The sequence below is a fragment of the Andrographis paniculata genome, unplaced genomic scaffold (genome assembly GCF_009805555.1).
Source record: "Andrographis paniculata isolate CXL003 unplaced genomic scaffold, ASM980555v1 Contig15END, whole genome shotgun sequence".
NCBI lineage: Eukaryota > Viridiplantae > Streptophyta > Magnoliopsida > Lamiales > Acanthaceae > Andrographis > Andrographis paniculata.
The window spans coordinates 1,197,374-1,218,416 of record NW_026137435.1 but is presented as its reverse complement, the minus strand read 5'-3'; the positions used below and the strand labels follow the sequence as shown (position 1 = coordinate 1,218,416).

Genomic DNA, 21,043 nt, shown 5'->3' with positions numbered 1-21,043 from the left:
TGTTATATTTCTTCGTCGAAATTGTCTTTTTTGTTAAACGACTTGTCTAATCCTCGCCATGGGATGCTTCCATTATATATATATATATATATATATATAGACGTGTGTTTAATTTGTTGCACTTAATACTTTTGCTTTTATTTTTATTTTTTTTATAAATAATAGTACGCATCCGCTATTTTTTAAGTATATTATGTCGAGTGGTTGAGCATGCTTGAGGACCATTTCTACGATATTTTTTATTGTTTATTTGAAGTTCTATTTTATTTTTTTATTAAACAATTTATAAAAATATATTAATTTAATTCATTAAATATTACATTCAAACTAAAATTTAAAACCAAACTTCAACTAAACAAATTTTTTATATTTAAATAGTAATCTGATGTGATGTGATATTTTATAAAAAAAAAAGAATATATATATTTTTTTAAAGAATTATATGAATGCATTTGTAAAAAATTGAAACAATAATATAGCGTGAGAGTATGTTTTTCTTTTTTCTTTTTTTTCTTTTTTTTTTTTTCTGTAGATTTTGGTTTCAATTATTCTTTTTAGATAAAGTTGTTGTTAACGTGACAATAGGAAAATCATAAAAATGGTTTTTTTATCCAAACAATATATTTACTGATATAATTTTCAATGTCTATAATATATATTTTATCCTCTCACAAATATTTAACATTAAATATAAATATTATTTTTATATTACTGACTGAATTTTCATACTTCATATATATATATATATCAAACTACAACACTAAATAAATACAGCCGTTACACTTAAAGCTTTTTCTTTGTGGAAGAATGATGAAGGAAAATAACAAAAACATCCATGTATATTGGTACATATCTAGAATAGCTTTATTTGAATAGGTTATATATAGGTCGGTGTCAATTTTAATATTTAATTTGATTGATTTATTTAGGGGCTGAACTACATTGTTGAAGAGCAATTAAGGAAGGGATTAAGTTCATAGTAATAAGTTTATAAAATTGTAAAGGGAATATGTAAAAGGGATATACCACGTGGAGAAGAGAAATAAAAAAAAATAATGCAGCAAAAATATGACTGCTCTAAGTATAATATTAAAAATATAAATTAAAAAATGGGTAAAAATTATTTTCTATAAATAGAAAACGTAACATTTTTGTGCAAAAAAAATAAAAAACATATAGATTTAGTGGATATAAAAAGTATATATTATATTTGATGGCAAGTTGAGAGATGTATCTATGAAGTAATAAGTTGCGTTTGTAATATTGCATTTAAAGTTACAAACAAAAATAATCGATCGATTCTAGAAAACATGCCTCACTAAATTTATTTTTTTATATAATTATTAAAAGAACAATGAATTTACTCATACCTTTATAGACACTTAAACCCTATTTTCTAGAAATCTAAACTATGGGTTGGCATTTATATTATAATTAGAAATTATATGAAGCCGACACAACATTAAATAAAAAGTTAAGTAATTAAATCATTATTATTGAATTATATATATCCTTTAATTTCCCATTAGGGTTTGGCAAATTTCGTAGAAAAGTATTATATGTAGAGAAGGCTTTTTACTTAGGCCAATGTACAAACGCATTCAACTCAATCTTAATAAGCATACATACTTCAAAATACTCCGTCCGTCCCGGATACTATGTTCACGTTAATATAAACACGAGAATTTAAGAGAGTATAATTAATAAATAATTAAGAATGTATTAGTAAAAATAATTATATATTAAGATTAAAATAACTAATTAGTTTAATTAAAATTAAAAAATTAAAAATTTTAAAATAAAATTAAAGCTAATAATTCTTTTCTTAAAAAAAAAGTAACAAAATAAATTGGACGGACAGAAATGAAAATGTGGACATGGTTTATATATGTTTTACATTTAATTTGATGGCCATTTTAAATCAAAGATCTACCACTGATTTGATGCGATTTAGGATGAGGGGCTCAATAGAAATATGGTGAGTTGTTCTTAACAAAACAGCCGAAGTTGAAAGTAAAATTGGTCGATAGAAGTAGTTTAGCCGTTGCTACTGTGATAAATAGCATTCCCAAAGGAACAACCCAAGTGTTACTTCGAGGACATCTAAATGAGGTTGCTTATTCGATCGCCCTAGCCCTATGCCAAGATGGAGTTGAGGTACATTCAATCGGCTTAATACATTCACTCAATGCGCACGATTTTATCATTGTGGTTGCGTTACATACAAACATATATAACAAAGCATATTCTTAGAATGCATTTACATAACCTTGTAGTTTCAAATCGAATAGGTAATCACCCTTCGAGAAGACGAGTATACGAAGCTCAAGTTGAGTTTTAGTAGCAATGCTGCAGACAAATTAGGCCTCTTTCAATACAATCTTCGGAAGCTATTTAACCAAGTCCATGTTTAACTAGTATGATGTATGTTATATGTTAGAAATTTTGGGAGAAAATAGTGAAATTGTTTTATTATCGTCAAAATAAATGGCATATATATAGGCAATACAAGAAATCGATAGACTTAAATCTAAGTAATCTAATCTGCTTATAATATTAACTCTAAATATAAATCTACTAAATCTAAAATCGAATATCTAAAATATCTTAAAGTTTGATAAGAAAGTTGAATATAAACAAACAAAAAAAAAAAAAAAAAACACAAATAAAAATAACAGTCGACTCTCCACCCGAGCCGAAAAGGAGATGACTTTCCATCCCGGAGCAAAAAACGATATGACTCTCCACCAGAGCCGAAAACGACATGACTCCACCGGAGCCGAAAATAACACGACTCTCCAGCGGAGTCGAAAACAAGATGACTCTCCACCGAACCAAAAATGACATGACTCCACCGGAGCTGAAAACGACATGACTCCACTGGAGCCGAAAACGAGATGATTTTCCACCGGAGCCGAAAACGAGATGACTCCACCGGAGCCGAAAACGACATAACACCAACAGAGTCGAAAACGAGATGACTCTCCACCGGAGCCGAAACAGATAGATCGCATACACCAAACAGATCGCACGCAAGCAACGGACATATGGCAGATCGCAGACAGATTTCAGGCAGACAAATGGTAGATCGCACGTAGGCAACAGACAGACAGCAAACAAACAGATGTGAAAGAGCAGATAGATTTCAAATCGCACGCAGACGACGGACAGATGGTAGATAGCGGACAGATTTCAGAGACAAATTTGCAAAAAGACAGACTTGCAAAAGGCATTATCTCAAAATCACAAGATCTCCCAGTATAATCTAGGTTGAATGTACCCGGAGAAACATGGGTTTTTAGGCTAGATCTACGATATGAGAAAATAGGCTATGATACCATGTTATAAATTTTTGGGAGAATATAGTGAAATTGTCTTATTGATCATAAAAATAAATGACCTATATAATACAAAACAGACTCAATATGTTCAAATCCAAGTAATCTAATATATTGATAAGATTAAATTTAAATATAAATTTTATTAAAAGTTATTGATATATTTCTTTTTCTCCCAAACTTTTTGTCTGGATTGTGAGGGTGCACGCATTAAAATTTGTACATTAATTTTCTTCATTTAAAAAATATATACAAAAATAGCATCTTGATCAATTAATGAATTAGGATTATGTTTATCATTAAATAATAATTATAGGAAAACTTGGCAAATCTAATGAATAAAATAGACGGGATTAAAAATTTTAATTCATTTCAATGGTATTATTGTGGGTTATTTATGGGTGGAAAAAAATATCGATTTACTGAAATATCGATATATTTACCAAAAATATCAAAGTTTCACTACTACAAAAAAGGTTGATAGTTGCAGAAATTTATCACATATTTTAATTCGCAACAATAAAATATCACGGTGAGCAATTTCGTGACAAATTTATATTAAAAGTTCTTGTTTTATCTATGTTGTGGGTAATAATTGCAGAAAAACTACAAATAGTTTTTTGTGATTATTTAAACTAGTTGTTTATGTAACGAAAATGTCCAAAATATTTATATTCCGTGTCTTTTGCTTATTAAGTCACAAATATTGTCACAAATTTTTTTTTTGACTAATTTAAGTTACGGCATAAATGGCAAAAATATTTGTAACATTTTAAATTATTATAGATATTGTTGTGAAAAATTTCTATGACTTTTTAAAATCATGGCATAAGTAACGAAAATAACCCCAATTTTTTTTTATTACCATTTATAGCTATTTAAATAACAACAAAATAATAAAATTATCTTCAATATTTTTATATTTTACTGGAGCGAAATTTTAATTCTACATTTATTTTTATGTATAAAAAAGATTGTAGTTACTTACCATTACATTATAAATAATTCAATTTATTGCATATATTGATGTAATATAATATTTAACTATTTATTGTTACCATATATATCAATAATAGATTCAATAAATGTATTGTTAATTTTGAATTTCATGTGATATATTTATAAGAAAATGATTGAATTTAAAAAATAATGATTAAAATAACTGATGGAGAATCGAGATAGAAGATGATAATTTTATTTAAGAAAAAAAAGAGAAAAAATCTGTTTGGGAATTTTTACAAAAATAGCAGCTTGCTCAATAAATGACATAGGATTGTGTCTATTCAACAATAATTATAGGCAAAATTGGCATATCTAATTAATAGAATAGATTGAATTAAAATTTTGAATTCATTTTAATGGAATTGTTGGTTCATTTGCGGTGGAAAAAAATATCGAATTACCGAAATATTATGCATATCGTATAAAAAATACCAAATTTTTGGTATACTGAAGATTTCACTATAGTACTGAACTTTTTTTGTACAGTAATCTTATATTTTTGACATTTTTTTTTTGATATATATCGAAAATATTGTATGTCATTATGATATTTTAGCATTTGGTAGATTGATACATACCATAATTATCTTTTTAATTATTTTTTAGAATTATAAAATTATTTTTAATTTCAGTATTTCGGTATGAAATGGTATGTATTGATATAGTACGAGCAATTCGATATATCAAATTATTGGTATGGTAATATGATATCAGTATATATGTCATACCAAATTTTTGGTACAATATCAATATGGTCTTTTTTTAACGTACCAAAAATTTCGATAGAGCATGCGGTATGATTCAGCATTTTTCAATATACCGTGTACTACTAACTGTTCTTTTTTTTTTTCTTTTTTTTTTTTGCCTTTCTTCAACAAAAAAAAAAAAAAACAGTTTTGACATTTCTTATAAAATAGTTACTTTATATAATTATTTTTAAAAAAAATGACATAAAATATGGGACAGATATAATCGGCAATGTTGATGCAGTAGATGAGACAGATTGAGTATATTGTTTAAATTAAATATATATTCTTATAATATACTCCCTCCGTCCCATGTAATATAAGTGTATTACCGTGGATACATGAATTTAGGTAAAGTATAATTAGTAAGTAATTAAGAAGTGTATTAGTAAAAATAATTATTATTTAGTAAAAATAATTATAGATTAACATTAAAATAACTAAATAGTTTAATTGAAATTAAGAAAATTATAAAATTTAAAATTTAAAATGCGATTAAAGTGCATAATTATATTTCCAAAAATAGAAAGGACAAGTTACGTGGGACAGACGAAAATAGAAAATAGGGACAAATTATGTGGGACGGAGTGAGTATTATAATATATTGTTTGCTAAAAGGTAATATACCATTTTGCATGAAGCATCAATAAGTAAGCAACCCTATAAATCTAACAGATTTAATTAATATTCATTTTAAATTAAACTCATTCATCAAATATGGAAAAATTTATTAATTAAATTTTATTGTCCATAAAATTCATCAAGTCACGAGTAATCCTTTATGATACAAAGTTACAATTTGAAAATTCAAGTAATTCACCTATACAAGTTATATATAAGCTACTAGGCTACGCAAAATTCATCAATTACAAGTAGCCTTTTTTTATACTAAAAAGTTACAATTTGAAAATACTTTTTATTCACCTTGACAAGTTTCTTACTAATTATGTAAAGCAAGGTTTAAAATTATTTGAATACTTTGTCTTAAATTTTTTGCTATTATTTTTAGTTTTGAATATTTCAAATCTTTTGGAATCTTTTTTTATTTACATAAAAAAGATTTATTTTATCATTTTAAATATAATTTATAAACTCATTTTAATTAGTTTTTGTGTCGAGGCATGACATGCCTATATGTGTGGCGGCCGTTACAGTGTTGAATACATATCAACATATTATTTATATTAATATAATAGAAGTACAACATATGAATTAACTATACATGATATAGTCTTAAGAGTACATACAACAATTGATTTTAGCATTATCATATATTCATATACAACATGCGCTATAAACATAAACGTATAGCAAGTTTTCACTTCACGCCGCACGTATTGTGTGAAATAAAGACATGTGCTATATATATTATCCGTATTGTTTGGGAAATCAGCACCATGTTGATTTCTCCAGTTCAACACGGTAACCCCTTCCTCATACATGTTGTTGTTTTGGTATTGGCGTATGACACTCCTATGGTATTTTTGAGGTGTTACAATGTAAGCACACATTTGGGGAGTCCTTTCAAGTTTCGAACATTGGCCCACCAAATAATACGTTGGAACATGCTGATATGAGGTATATTCCATATGCATCCACTATAAAAGCCTAATGTATGCAACGATTACTACAAGACCGGATATTGCACATATAGCGGGGGTGGTGAGCTGATTGATGAGTAATCCTGTAAAGAAACATTGGAAATGAGTAAAGTGAAGAATTATATATCTAGATATGTATTTACTTATGGAGGGACAGAAATCTCATGGACATCAAAACTATAGCTACTTAGTTGACGACAAAAGCTTAATACATTATAGTAATGAAGACTAGCAAGAAAATAGTTTGACTTTAAAGTTCATACTTGAGTTGGGAAAAAATCTAAATAACAGTTTTCCTAGTGACAGTTAGAGTGGAATTCACTTGGTTAAGAGTTTTGCATTTTATGCAAGAACAAAGCCTATTTATTGATCGAGGTTTAATTACATTCATGAGCTATTGAATGGAAGAATTTTGAAGTTTGAGAAAATTCAAAGATCGAAAAATCGAACTAACTTGTTAAAATAAAGTGGTTTTTAGACAAATTGAGATGTGTTTAGTCTCAATTGGTCTTGATGACGGAAAAAAAGAAACTTAACGACCTCACAATCACTATTGAAAAGTGAAAAGCAATAGCAGAGAAAGCATAGACTTAAAATAGGAGAGTATTATATATTTAATCCCTCGGATGCCAACGGTGAGACCGCCGAGGGGTTTTTTTTTGGGGGGGTTAAAGGGCCCCTTTTTTCGGGTTCGGCAGTGTGCCCCCCAAATTTTTTCCTTTTAATTTTATATTTTTTAGTCCATCCATACAATTCTCAAGCCGCGGACAACTAATGTGTGTTTTTTTTTTTTTATCTCACACTTGTATATACTTCTTATATTTTCTCTAAAACTAAGACTAAAAATACTAGTTAAAATATTTGATTTGACCACTCTATCAATTTTATTAAATTGGATCACCAAATTATTATCTTTTTAATTGTATTTTCATCTTGATTATCAAAATTTCTTTACAACTGGTGTAGTGAACAATTGAATACAAAGCATTATTATCCTAGTTGGTCATTTGTGTTGTTTTTCCTTCTAGATCTCTATGGAGTTTATATGTATATATATATATATATGTGTGTGTGTGTGAAGATTAAGTAATAGCTCAATAAAAAGCCCAAACAAATAGCATGGGAATTGGATTGTGGTTTAAGTTAGATTTCTTTACTCGGAATTGTTTCCTTTAGAATTTACATGTCTATATGTATGTATACTTTAATGTTATGAGTAAAATACAATCAAATCCATAGATACATAATTTTTTAGACAGTCATTTGATCATCTAACATAACTATGGTGTTTTCAACATATACCAAAATAATAAAAAATAAAACCCGAATCGATACACAAACACTGCATATATTATAAGATCAAACTCATTTGATACCAAAATTATTTCATAAACATCACCAAATATGCAACAAACAAACCTTAGCTTCTTACATATTCTCAAAGCTCATCAGGCAAACACACATGTTTTATGGTGAGCTTTCGACAAACATTATGGCATTACTTACGGTGAACACCAGCCTAAGATTCGAGGATATCACATTAATTTCATCTACTTATGTTCGGACAAAGTTGCCGACATCGTCATGGGGCGGAAACCATGCTCGAGGCTAGCTTGCCATATCTTTTCCACGTTGAGCATTGTGTTCCCACACTCGTGCTCACTCCATCCTTCGACAGCGTGCAATATTCCCGCTATTCGTTGGGCACTCATCACTCGTCTCGGCAACCAGTTCTGCCGAAAGGAAACACAAGAATATATATATATATATATATGTGTGTGTGTGTGTGGCTAGAACTTTGTCAAGAAAGTTATTAGAAGAGAAGATTGTTGAGGTATTTGAACTAGAGTTTAATCTAAGAAATTCCTATTAATATGGATGATAATTAGGGTTTTGAATCATCAATTTGAAAATAATTGAAACTTATACTTGTCTTTTTACCAAATTTAAGGTTGGATGTTAGGATTAAACTATTTTTATTGTCATTTATTTTTTTTACAAAACAAAGATGTATCCTTTTAATACTTTTTGTTGTAACCATTGCCAAGTCCTCTTTGATTACTCCCTTAGTCCGGTAAAATTAGCTCACTTAGGTTGACACGAAAATTAAAAAATATATATTTTATTAAAAAATAATAAAAATAAATAAGAAGATAGTTTAAAGTATTTTTGAAATGAAAGACGATAACATTGAGAGGAAGGTTGTCATTTCTAACCTCACAAGAATCGACATTCTCAAAATGCTTTGGAGCCAACATTGATGGTGTGTTGTTGTACACACAATCTTTGCGCACTTTATTCGGAGGAAATTGAGAAAATGGAACAAATATTGTCCCTTTCGACGCCTTCAACTGGTCATCATCACTTATTCCATCTCCGACCAACCATACCTGCGCGATTACGCTTAATTCTACTTAGGATTCATTTTTTTTAAACAACGAGATAGAATAAATTCACCGTGTAATCAAAGAAATGACTTTAAAATAAGTCTATCACTTCCGTAGTACTAAGCATGAAAAATAATAAACATGTAGAGAACATATAATTAGGTTAAACACCTTCGGAAGATTGTATTGAGAGATGGCCAATTTGTTTGCAGCCTTGCTATTAAAACTCGACTTGAGCTTCTTATACTCGTCCTCGCGAAGAGTGAATACCTATTTGATTTGAAATAACAAGGAATCTATGAAGAGCCATACTAAGCCACAATAAAATGTTCCATCCTATTGTTTAAAACAATTAAAATGGATTCATTCATAGAATAGAATGTACCTCGACTTCGTCTTGGCATAGGGCTAAGGCAATCGAATAAGCAATCTTATTTAGATTGCCTCGAAGTAGCACTTGAGTTGTTCCTTTGGGAATGCTGTTTAGCACAATAGCGACAGCTAAACTACTTCCATCGACTAATTTTACCTTCAACTTCGGGTTTCTTGTTAAGAACAACTCGCCATTTCCATTGAGAACCTCGTCCTAAACCAAACATAAAAATTCAAAATTCAAACTTTAGTGAGAAAAGGAAAATGAGAAGATTTTGAATTCAATCGAACTATTTTCATACAAATACTTGAGCGTGCCTGATTCAAGAGCCCTAGGCTTAGCACTTTAACTCCTTTCTCCTCGGCTTCAAGTATCGCATCCTCTATCATTTTATTAATCGACTCCCTTTGCCATTGCATATAATACTACACAAAGAACAAAAGTATACGTATTTGTTTCCATATCCCAAAAAAGATCGAGAAAAAGAAGAAGAAGAAGAAGGCTTACTTGAACGGTGTACTTGGGGACAACCCATGTTTGCAATTTGAGGCGTTTGAAGAGATTCCTTTCAACGATGAACGTACGACCATAGATCAAAGTGACAGCCATCGACCATAAAGTGACAGGCGACATTAGCCACAAGTACCACTTGGACTTGTGCGGCTCGGAAGCCAAGTAGGCAAATCCTAACCGAAGATAGTATATCGAATTAGGTGTGGTTAGATGAGTCAAATGCACCACATCGGGCGACTCCTCTTTTCTTACTAGAGACTTCTCATGCAACGAATCCGAGGATTGGTCCATTGTTCCATAGACATAGTCGTAGAATGGCATGAATAGAGAGTAATTTGTCCGAAATTGAGTGTGGTGTAATGAATGGAACCTACAATAGCATCACAAACAACCAATTAATTCAACAACAATAGTTGACCCGTAAGAGAATGGTTCGATGGTTATGGGGTGAATTCATGACCGTGAATTCATAAGTTTAAACTCCGGACGTCTCTAGATCTAGATCTGACTACGGATTTCCAAATCATAAAAAAAAAAAAAAAAAAAAAAATATATATAATACACACAACAACAATAGTTGTGAATATGTATTATGTCAAGTATTTCTTTAATTACCTTTCCAATTTAAATCTTTTACTATGATCTCTTTGGACTATAATTGTCGAAATATTTATTAATCGATTAATCTTATTATTTTAATGGTACCTGGCAGTGCTGTTTACATCTCAGTAAATAATTCTTAAATAAGAACACTTCAAACTGCAAGTGAAGATCAGAATGTGTCCAGAGTCCAGACAGGTTTCTGATTCTTACACAACAAACTAGAACAGATGAAAAAGCTGATACAGTTTCAGTCAGACTACAGAATTAGAAACGAGGATAAAAATAGAAAGATGAGAAGCAGAAACAGGCATGAATTTAATGTCTTGTACTAAAACAATACAATATAATAAATCTTCTGAAATAGTAGTAGTTGGGATCGAATAAATTTGAGGTAGTTAAGACTTTAAGAGTGACTGTGTCTATCTTGAATGCTAATTTTTTACTCCTTTCCTCTCATCTTTTTCGTCAGCTATTTTTATTTTTGTTGGTCTCACATTATTTATCTTTTTTCTCTTTAGAAAATATAATTATACACTTTAGTCGCATTTTAAATTTCGTAATTAATAATTTTTTTAATCTTAATTATACTATTTAATTATTTTAATGTTAATCTATAATTAATTTTATTATACAATAATTAGTTTTACTAATATATTTTTTAATTACTTACTAATTATATTTTATTTTAAATTTCGTATCTACAATAAACGGGACACAAAATGTAGGACGGAGAAAATATTATTTTTAATTTTAGTTTTCTGCTTAAGTAGTTGTTTAGACATTTAAGATATTTCATCTAATACATGTATAATTAAGTGTGTATTTACAAATAGCATGTGAATGAAGATAGTATTTTGTGCATAGTTTACTATAAAACAATAAATAAGTCAAATACAAAATATTTTATGTATTTATAATAAAAAATAGGTGGTGTCACGCAATTTATCCTATAAATATCCATAATATTGTGTAACTATGTTAGCACCTTGAACATGAAAATAAATCAAAATCGATTTTTTTTTTTTTAATTTTAATTTTAAAAAATTGAAAAGTAACAATATTTCATCGAAATTTTATTAATTGTGAGATGTAGATAGCCACAAAATCGTCGAACAATGAATGTTCGACGACAAGGCATTTATTGAGCCTACAATATCACATTACTACGTACTAACAACATATAGCAGCTCCAATAAATGTATATCTGATCTGCTGTAATTAGTAAGAACCATGGTATGTTGAAAACTGATAGACACGACTATTTTATGAAAAAAAAAAAAAGAGTGGTCATTCTTTTAAAATTTTATTTAATTTTTTTATTATTCGATTTTACGATTTTACGATTTTCTATAAAAATACACTACTGCTCACAAAAACATGACATATAATTCACACTATTCAAATCAAAAATCAAAATTAAAAAACAAAGCTAAATCCCAGGAGAAAATTTATTTACATATATGTTCAATAATTTCTTCGCATTTTTAGTACGGATCTCAACTTCTTCGAACTAAATTACTTTTTTTTTTAGTATATATAGTTTAGATTATTTTTATTATTAGTGATAAAAAAATATATATTTAAAAATTACGGAGAATGATGATTTTGATTAAGTGGAGTTATTGAGTTTTATGATAAATATATAAATTTATAATTCATAAATATTTTAGTTAATAATATTTATATAATGAAATGGTCATTTCTAAAACGATGTTTCTGTAAAAGAACACAATCTAAGGATGTGTTAGTATGTAAATATATATATATATATATCTTGTTTCCGCACAATACAAACTATAGTAAAAATATATTTGTTCATCCATTTTTTTTTCAACACGACCCCCAGTATATATTTTACTTTTTTATAAAAATCAACATTTAATATAAAATATTATTTTTTTATATTAATGATATGATTTTTATATTTCACGTCAAAAAAAATCAAATCATAACACTAAACAATAATTTTTTTCTCTAAATACTTATCATTGCATCCAAGATGTATTTTAATCGAAAAATAATTTATTAAAACATAATTCAATCCAAAACAAACTTGAAAATGGAGGGATGGTAATGAATATATACTTACGAAGGCGTGTACATAATGTACTTGAGCGGAGGGAAGACAGAGAAGAGCCATTTAGGTATATGTTCGAAGTTGCAATGTCCCATGTTGTTCATGAAGTCGATGTAAGTGATGTAGCCGGCAAAGGAGATAAGGGAAGCTGTCCCGGTCCATATTGTCGTAAGAAGAGGAATTGCAAACAGCGCGAAGTATGCGATGTGCTCTCCGAAAGGATGGATCACAGCTGCATACAAGAATATTACGACCAAAAAATATAACTCATTATTTGTTCATCCTAAAAACTAAAAAATAAAAATAGGGGTTTTTTTTTTTTGTTAGAATAAAACAAATGAATAATAAGGTTTTGGAAAATAATAAAATAGTTAAACTTGCATGTGTTTTTTTACAAAGAATTCATTTATTTTTTTAGGGTATGTATTTGTGACTATTTTCCTTGAGGTGAGTATTGGCTTTGCATTTTTGTCCTATAGGTAATATATATATGACTGTGTGTAAGTTCAAATGTTTTAGAATTTGATATACAATATATAGACAAAATTGTAAAAAATATCTACCACGTATACTTAATTATCATTTTTATCTTTTATTTATCTAGCTGACAAAATATATCCTACACGTTTGCAAAAGTCATCATTTATGTCCTCCGCCGGAGCGTGGAATAGTCGTCGTATAAACATGACGCAAGGTTAGAGGACAAAAATGGTGAATTTTACATACGTGTAAGATAATTTTTTTTTTCTAACGAGATAAATAAAGGATAAGTGATAATTGGATATACATGGAAGATATTTTTTGTAATTTTCTCACAACGTATAAGGTGTTCACTAGTGTGTTTGTTTAGGGGTTTTAATTTTGAATAGTAAAAATTTTTGAAGTGGAATAGTTGATGTGCTATAAATAATTATTGATGTGACAGTTTAAATGTAAAATTAATTTTTTTTATATAATATGAAAAAATAAGTATTTAATCTAATTTTATTTTTTTTGATAGTTTGAACAGTGAATTTGATGTGTTATTTATGAGATCTAAGGTATTATGTTTTATCGAGGACTATATATATAGTAAGAAAGTTGAAAAAAATAAAATCACCAAGTAAAAAGACTTGTATTTTTTTTTTCTCTTTGAGATTATAATTTTCTTACAAGTAATGGGTTCGGTGACGATGGAGGAGTGGTGGTGGGAGTGGTAGCGCGAGTAGAGAAAGTGGTGGTGCAACGCGCGGTGCAACCAATAGTATAAAAACTCGACCGGCCCAACATGTAGCAAAGCTGTCAAGATTACACCATTGGTCCGCCACCACGGTAGATGGTGAGCTTGCTCGATGTACTTTTGCCCGATGTAGAACAATAGTCCATTGAATATTATTTGATCATCCCTGCGCGGCACTGTTCCATTAGATCGTTGAAATAGCTACAATATGTAATAATCATCAAATGCATATATATATATACTCCCTTCGTCTCGTATCTATTTATATGTTTGCTTTTTGCACGGAATTTTAAGAATATTAGTATTATATTGAGATGTAGTAGAAATAAAGGTAAAAAGACTAAATTAACTTTATTAGTATTGTATGATATAAATGTAATGGTATTTGTATAATATATTGTAAATTGGAAGAGTATTTTTAATGTTAGTATATAGTACATTTATTAAAAAAATGGATACTTTATTATGAGATGTACTAAAATAAAAAAATAGATAGATTGTTATGGGACGGAGGGAGTATTTACATATATATATATATGTATATACCAAGTTCTTTCGCGATCAACTTGATCAAACTCAATATTTTTGTCGACTATACGGTTGGCTCCTTTCGCAGTCCGGTATCGGGAGAGAGAAATCCATATCTGATTGTGCACCATTCTCCATATTAAAAAGGGAAGTATAAGAAACTCGGAAAAATCCCTCTCGCCCTCGCCCTTCGTCATGTATGAATACGTCGCGCGTATAGCGAAAGGAGCCAACACTACATACTACATATATACATCAAAAAATTCGAATCAAAATCAAAATCGAATAAAAATGAACCGCGCCGAGTTCAAAATTAAAAAATAAATAAATAAATAAGAATAATTGAACCTTGTAGGAGCCAAGAAATGTCCATGGCCAGTCAGTGAGAAACCCTGGTTTGGAAGCCATTGTCGATTTCTTTTTTCTGTTCGGCCAAACTCTTTGTCTGAATCACTTTCGATGAAGAATGTGTATATATATATATATAGATAGATAGATAGATAGATATATAATGTGTATGTGTGAAACTGTAATGTAATATACTGAATATAGTTTGCTATACCTAACACCAAATGGTGGTTAGTAATTGGCTATGCAAGATATGGTGTGAGGCGTTAAATTGGAGAATTTATTGGTCTCAACTGCCAATACAATTGCTCCATTTAATAATGCAGTAACATTATATATATATATATATATATATATAGAGAGAGAGAGAGAGAGAGAGAGGGGGAGAGAGAGAGAGGTTAGGCCAACTGGAAGGAACGTCATTTATATTGCTGCCGTGGGTTGAGCGCCAATTTTGGTGCATTTGAACTGTGCTGTGCTGCTGCTGTTGTATCTTCACATTCACTAACATTGAATGTATATATGATTTCGGGTCTGTTCGGTTTTTTTTTTTTTATATATATATACGATTTATTATACTATCTATGTCCATAAGAAGAATACAATAGATTTTTTGCAAGTTAATTTTTAAATATTAATTATTATATTAATACGTAATATAAATCAAGAAAAAAATATAAAAATATCTCTATTAGTCTCTTATAATACAAATACAATGACATTTATAGAGTAAGTTATACAAATATAAAAATATTTTTAATGTTAAGCATAATTATGCAAAATGCAAACGGTGCCCTTCTTATGGGACGGGGGTAGTATATTATAAAAATATATATACTCTTTTCATCCTATATAAGGTGATATGTTTGGTTTTCGCCGCGGAAATTTAGATGAATAGTATTAAGTATGATAATTTCGAAATTAAATAATGTTATAAAAGAGAGAAATGTGTATTTATTATTTTTATTTGAGTGATGTAATAAGATAAAATATAATGTATAGTTATTAGGGAGCTCATTGTTTATTATTTCGAAAATATTACAAAGTACGCGGAACAGCTTAATATAAGAGACCGAGGGAATATACTCATTAATACAATATATATATTATCAACTTACAAAAAGTCATAATTTAAAATAGATTTTTTTATTTTTTTTTCATATTTCCAATATGATATCTCATATTTAATATAAAATATATATATATATATCTAAAAATACAAACTGAACACAGGCTCCATTTACATATACATTTTTAAAAGTTTGGCATAAATATTAATTTAAAGATTTCATTTGTTCATGTATTTTTAAAAATGATGATATTATTCATCAATTATTACTTTTTAAAGAAAATGTCATATCAAATACTATATTTGTCCGGATCCAAGGGTCTCATTTACTTCTTGCGTATTGATATTTGAATATTAATTATTATACCAAAATATTGTACAAATTAAGAAAAAATTGCAAAAATACTTTCATTAATGTCTTATAATACTAATAGAAGGACATTTGTACAAAAAATTATACAAATATAAGGATATTTTTAATGTTAAGTACAATGACACAAAAGGTAAAATATAACCCTTAGAGACGGACCGATAAATATATTTTCGCATGTTGCATCATATGCAATTAAATACCTAACTTTTTATTTTGAAATTCTTCAAAATTCCTAAATTTTCGAAACTCATATCTAAACAAAAGCTATATGAAAAATAAAATAAAATAAAATAAAATCGCATCAAATATTTATTTTTTATTTAAAATTATTACATTACAAATATAATTTTTATATAAAATATCGCATCCAAGACCATTTACATCATATCAAATCGACAAATACTCAAATTTACTAACACCAAAACTTGTAAAACTCTTATCTACAGTACTCCCCCCGTCTCATATCTATATATCTATTTGCTTTTTGCACGGAGTTTTAGAAATATTAGTATTACATTGGGATAAAGTAGAAATAAATGTAAAAAGACTAAATTAACCATATTAGTATTGTATTATATAAAGATAATGACATTTGTGTAATATATTGTAAATTGGAAGGGTATTTGTAATGATAAATATTACTAAAAAAATAAATGAATACTTTGTTATGGGACGGATCAAAATAAAAAAATGGATAGATTATTAAAGGACGAAGGGAGTATAATTTTAGATAAAATAAGGGTTTGTTTTGTTCGTATTTCATATTGTAATTTATGTTTAAATGGTAGTTGGAGGCAGTGGTGTAGCCAAAGGGTGTTGGACCCTTAATTATTTTATTTTTAAATTTTACGTATCATATATATAAGTATAATTTTCAAACTTGAAACATGTTATTTCTAATGATTTAGTAAAAATATTATTATTACAAATATTTAATTTAATTTTCTAAATATAACTATTTGAATTTATGACTTTTTATTTGAAAAAAATATAAACAAGAAAGACAAACTAAAATTTTGATGGTTTGTATATACATATTTATTAATTTTAAGTCATATTATGTATTTTTAAAATATATATTAATTAGTATATATTTTTAAAAAATAATTCGGTCCCCACCAATAAATTTTTTGACTCTAGGACCCTGTTGGATGTGAAAGTTTACGAGAAGAAATAATCTATTTTTATAATGAATAATAAATATAAAAAAATTAAAAATTAAAACAGAACCTATTTTCTCTGAGTGTTTTTTTTTTTTCAGTTTATGTATTAGCTAATTCCATGATTTTCAATAATAATACTTCCTCCGGTCTATAAGAATGATACTATTTTTTATTTTTGTCCGTTTAAAAAAAATATCATTTTCTAATTTAGTAATCGTACTATCTACCTAATATAATTAATACTCTTACAATTTTTAATATATTACATATACTTTTATATCAAACAATCTAATAGGGACATTTTGGTCTTTTCTACTATAAATCAATATAAAATTAATATTCAAAAATCTACGTGAAAAAAAACAAATATTACTCTTTTTGCGGAAATAGTATATTATTTTTTTCATAAAACATTACATTTATTATTATTTAAATGCAAACTACAAATCAAACTCATAATTACTACTTATAGAAGTTTGAATTTTGTAAATGTATGTATCTTGTATTTGATTTTTTTTTTTTTTTACTTGATTAGGCATTTCACATTAAAATTTAGTTATAAGCTAAAAGGTAAGAATAAAATTGATATGCATTGCATATAGATAAGAAAGAATAAATGGTAAGAATTTGTTTTTGATGATGTTTTTGTTTAGTGTTTTTAGTTTAAGGTAATCTTTGTATGTATGATATAAAAAATCGTGTCGATAATATAAAAAGATAATATTTTATATTAAATATTAATTTTGTTAAGAAAATATATATATATATATATATTGAGAATCGTATCGTTAAAAAATGAGTTAAAGGCAAATAATGTATGTGTCTATATGTTGTTGACAGCCAAGATGGATGACCACCCTAAGCAAAATAACAAGTTTCTTTCATGGGAGATATATTTGCATGTGCATTTTGCATGTGAGGTTGGCTTGCAAGTTCTCACACTTGTCATGGTGTGATCTCACGAATCTCGAAGCACTTAATATTACAATGGTTTGGCTACTACTTGCATGTGATTGGTTAATGTGTTATTAACATTAATTAAAGTCTTTTTTCGAATGAAAAAAAATATATATACAAATGTGGAAATCGATTTTACAATCTACTAAAAGAAAATGTCAAAGTTGTAGATCTTTAAAAAACATCAAATATATTTTTTCAAATGTATATATACATATACTTATTTCGTCCATCTTTAAAGTTTACATATTTTCACAAATTACAATACCCTTGTTTTTATATTTATCTACAATCATATTATTTTATCTACACTCATATACTTATTTCGTTGTTGTCTGCTAAGCCGATTGTTGATTTTTCATGTTGCTATCGTTTTTGTTAGAAATTCGAAATGATTACAACTATATCATTGTGAATGTTGCATGTAGCTTTTTTATTTCTATTGGCATGTAATATAAAGACCCACTCTTGAATTGCTATTTGGATGATTGGATGCGTGAATGGTTTAATTTTGTACTTCTATTTTGTAGTATCATATGCCAAAAAGTGAGAGAATATTAAATAGAAAAATATCATATTACTTGTTTTGGCATGTGGTCAAACATTTCTCAATGTTGTTGTTGTAGGAACTAAATGCAGCAATGTTTACTCATCAGGTTGCTGCAAAAGTCATTTTGCAACTCTTTCTTTGTTTTGTCTCTTCTCGGTTGGTGGATGCACAAGACAATGGATGAGTTAGGGTAGTCAATTCCTCGTTAGAATTATGCATTAACACTTTGTGTTATTATGTGCAAAAGGAAATTAATGATGTTTGTTTTGTCATCCGAGAATAGTGTGTTTTGGTTGTTAGTAGGGTTTGAGTGATTTGTTTTTAGAGAGAAAGTTTGATTGATGATCTCAATATTTCCCCTTCTCTTATCCATATTCTAAATGAGTGTGTGTCACTTTAATACGCTGGAGAGTTCATCGGATGAAGGAGTTATTGGAGTTCCGATCAAAAGAGATGTCCAGATTCTGAGCAACCCCGTTTGTGGTAGTTGTCCGTACGAGCTTGTGACAACGTAAGCCTGTTGAGGAGTTTTCCAAGGTAAACCATTGTGGATGTATGGGTTAAAAGAGTTGTGCTTTGTCTATATTCTGTAATCAGCACTGATTATTAAAATTTTTCTTGGATTGGTATTCCCGAATGCAGGTTGATTTATAACTAAACCTGGTAACAAATTTTTGTCTCATTTACTGCTTTGAACTTCTGCATTCATATTGTTGGCAGTAGATTGTTATAACTATGATACAACCACGGTTCGAAAGTTGACAATTTTTAAGTATTTTGAAAGAATTTTGGTGAAACACCTATTTTCCAACATATATTATATGAAAATACATGTAATGTAAATACACTTTACCCTAACATATCTTGTGGTAGTTAGGGTGTTGATTAGGATTTTCCAACACTATATTGATTAAGTCCTAATTAGCACATAAATATATATATATATATATACATAGACAGTATATGAGTTATAAACTCATAGTACAAAATACATATAAAATATAATATAAATACATTATATGAACTTACAACATATAATAATAGTCTGCAATACATACAAAGATTGATCTCATCCAAAGATATATGTTAACATCACATAATAATTCATTACCAAAAAATCATTTTTTACATTAGTGGAAATTCGTAACAAAAAGACCAAATTTCGTGCAAAAGACATTTTTGTTATGCCTTTTTTAAGACATATGGGCGTAATATGTACTCACGCAACAATTAATTTTTGTTATCGTATTTTTCGTAACAAATAATTTTGGTCAACGCGTCTACCCGCGTGTGGGATATTTTGTTGTTACGGTATTTGTTATATCATTTAATCCATAAAAAAAAAATGAGTACACTACAAGAAATTTGTAACGAGGTTTTTTCGTTCGTAAGTTCACTTTTTCCGTTACTAATGATATTAGAGACGGAATTGGAGATGAAATTACGTTAGCTACGTGAACTTTAAGAACGGAATTCCGTTACAAATATACTATTTTTTTTGTAGTGAGTTCATGTAGAATTTATAAGATGTAAATTTTTCTTTAAATTTTTCAGTGCGGAACTTAAGTTTTTGCACCCCCAACAAGTATATATTGATTTTTAATTTATAATTATGCATTAAAAATTAATTGTTTATCTATTTATTAAAACTAATGAATGTTTATATGTATTTTGCTGGTAATTAGTGAATCCATTTGCCACAATAAATGACAATGATTTATTGGGTATATGTGCTAACAAAATAAATAAATAACCTATAAACAGTTGGAGATATAATAGTATGTGTTTAATTAATTGCCCATCAACCTATAGTGCATTGCAATTGAATTATTGATATTGCAATCATATTTTAATTATCAATAAATTTCAACATAGTGCAATTTAAAAATATATATTGTTCAAAATGCATTCAATTTATAATTTTTTTAATTTTAATTAAACTATTTATTTATCTTAATCTTAATTTATAATTATTTTTATTAAATAATAATTATTTTTACTAATACACTTCTTAATTATTTATTAATTATACTTTACCTAAATTCTCGTATCTACAATAATAGTCTCATATTTTTTGGGACGGAGGAAGTATTTTTTGTTTGTACTTAAGGCTCTGGTTATTTGAAGTTATATTTTATTTATTTTTTTATCATACTATGTATAAAAATATATTAATTCAATTCATTGAATGTTTCA

General features: G+C 28.0%; 1 protein-coding gene across 1 annotated transcript; it reads right to left on the bottom strand.

The window, feature by feature from the left end:
• Window positions 1-8,029: 8,029 nt before the first annotated feature.
• Window positions 8,030-14,883, bottom strand: LOC127262638 (very-long-chain aldehyde decarbonylase CER1-like). Its single transcript, XM_051291426.1, has 10 exons — window positions 14,736-14,883; window positions 14,406-14,629; window positions 13,793-14,025; window positions 12,653-12,872; window positions 9,955-10,330; window positions 9,765-9,872; window positions 9,460-9,660; window positions 9,246-9,344; window positions 8,904-9,077; window positions 8,030-8,420 (listed from the first exon to the last, which is right to left on the bottom strand). Exons 1-10 carry the CDS (start codon window positions 14,793-14,795, stop codon window positions 8,238-8,240), a joined length of 1,878 nt encoding a protein of 625 aa, XP_051147383.1. The 5' UTR covers window positions 14,796-14,883; the 3' UTR covers window positions 8,030-8,237.
• Between the last annotated feature and the right edge of the window lie 6,160 nt (window positions 14,884-21,043).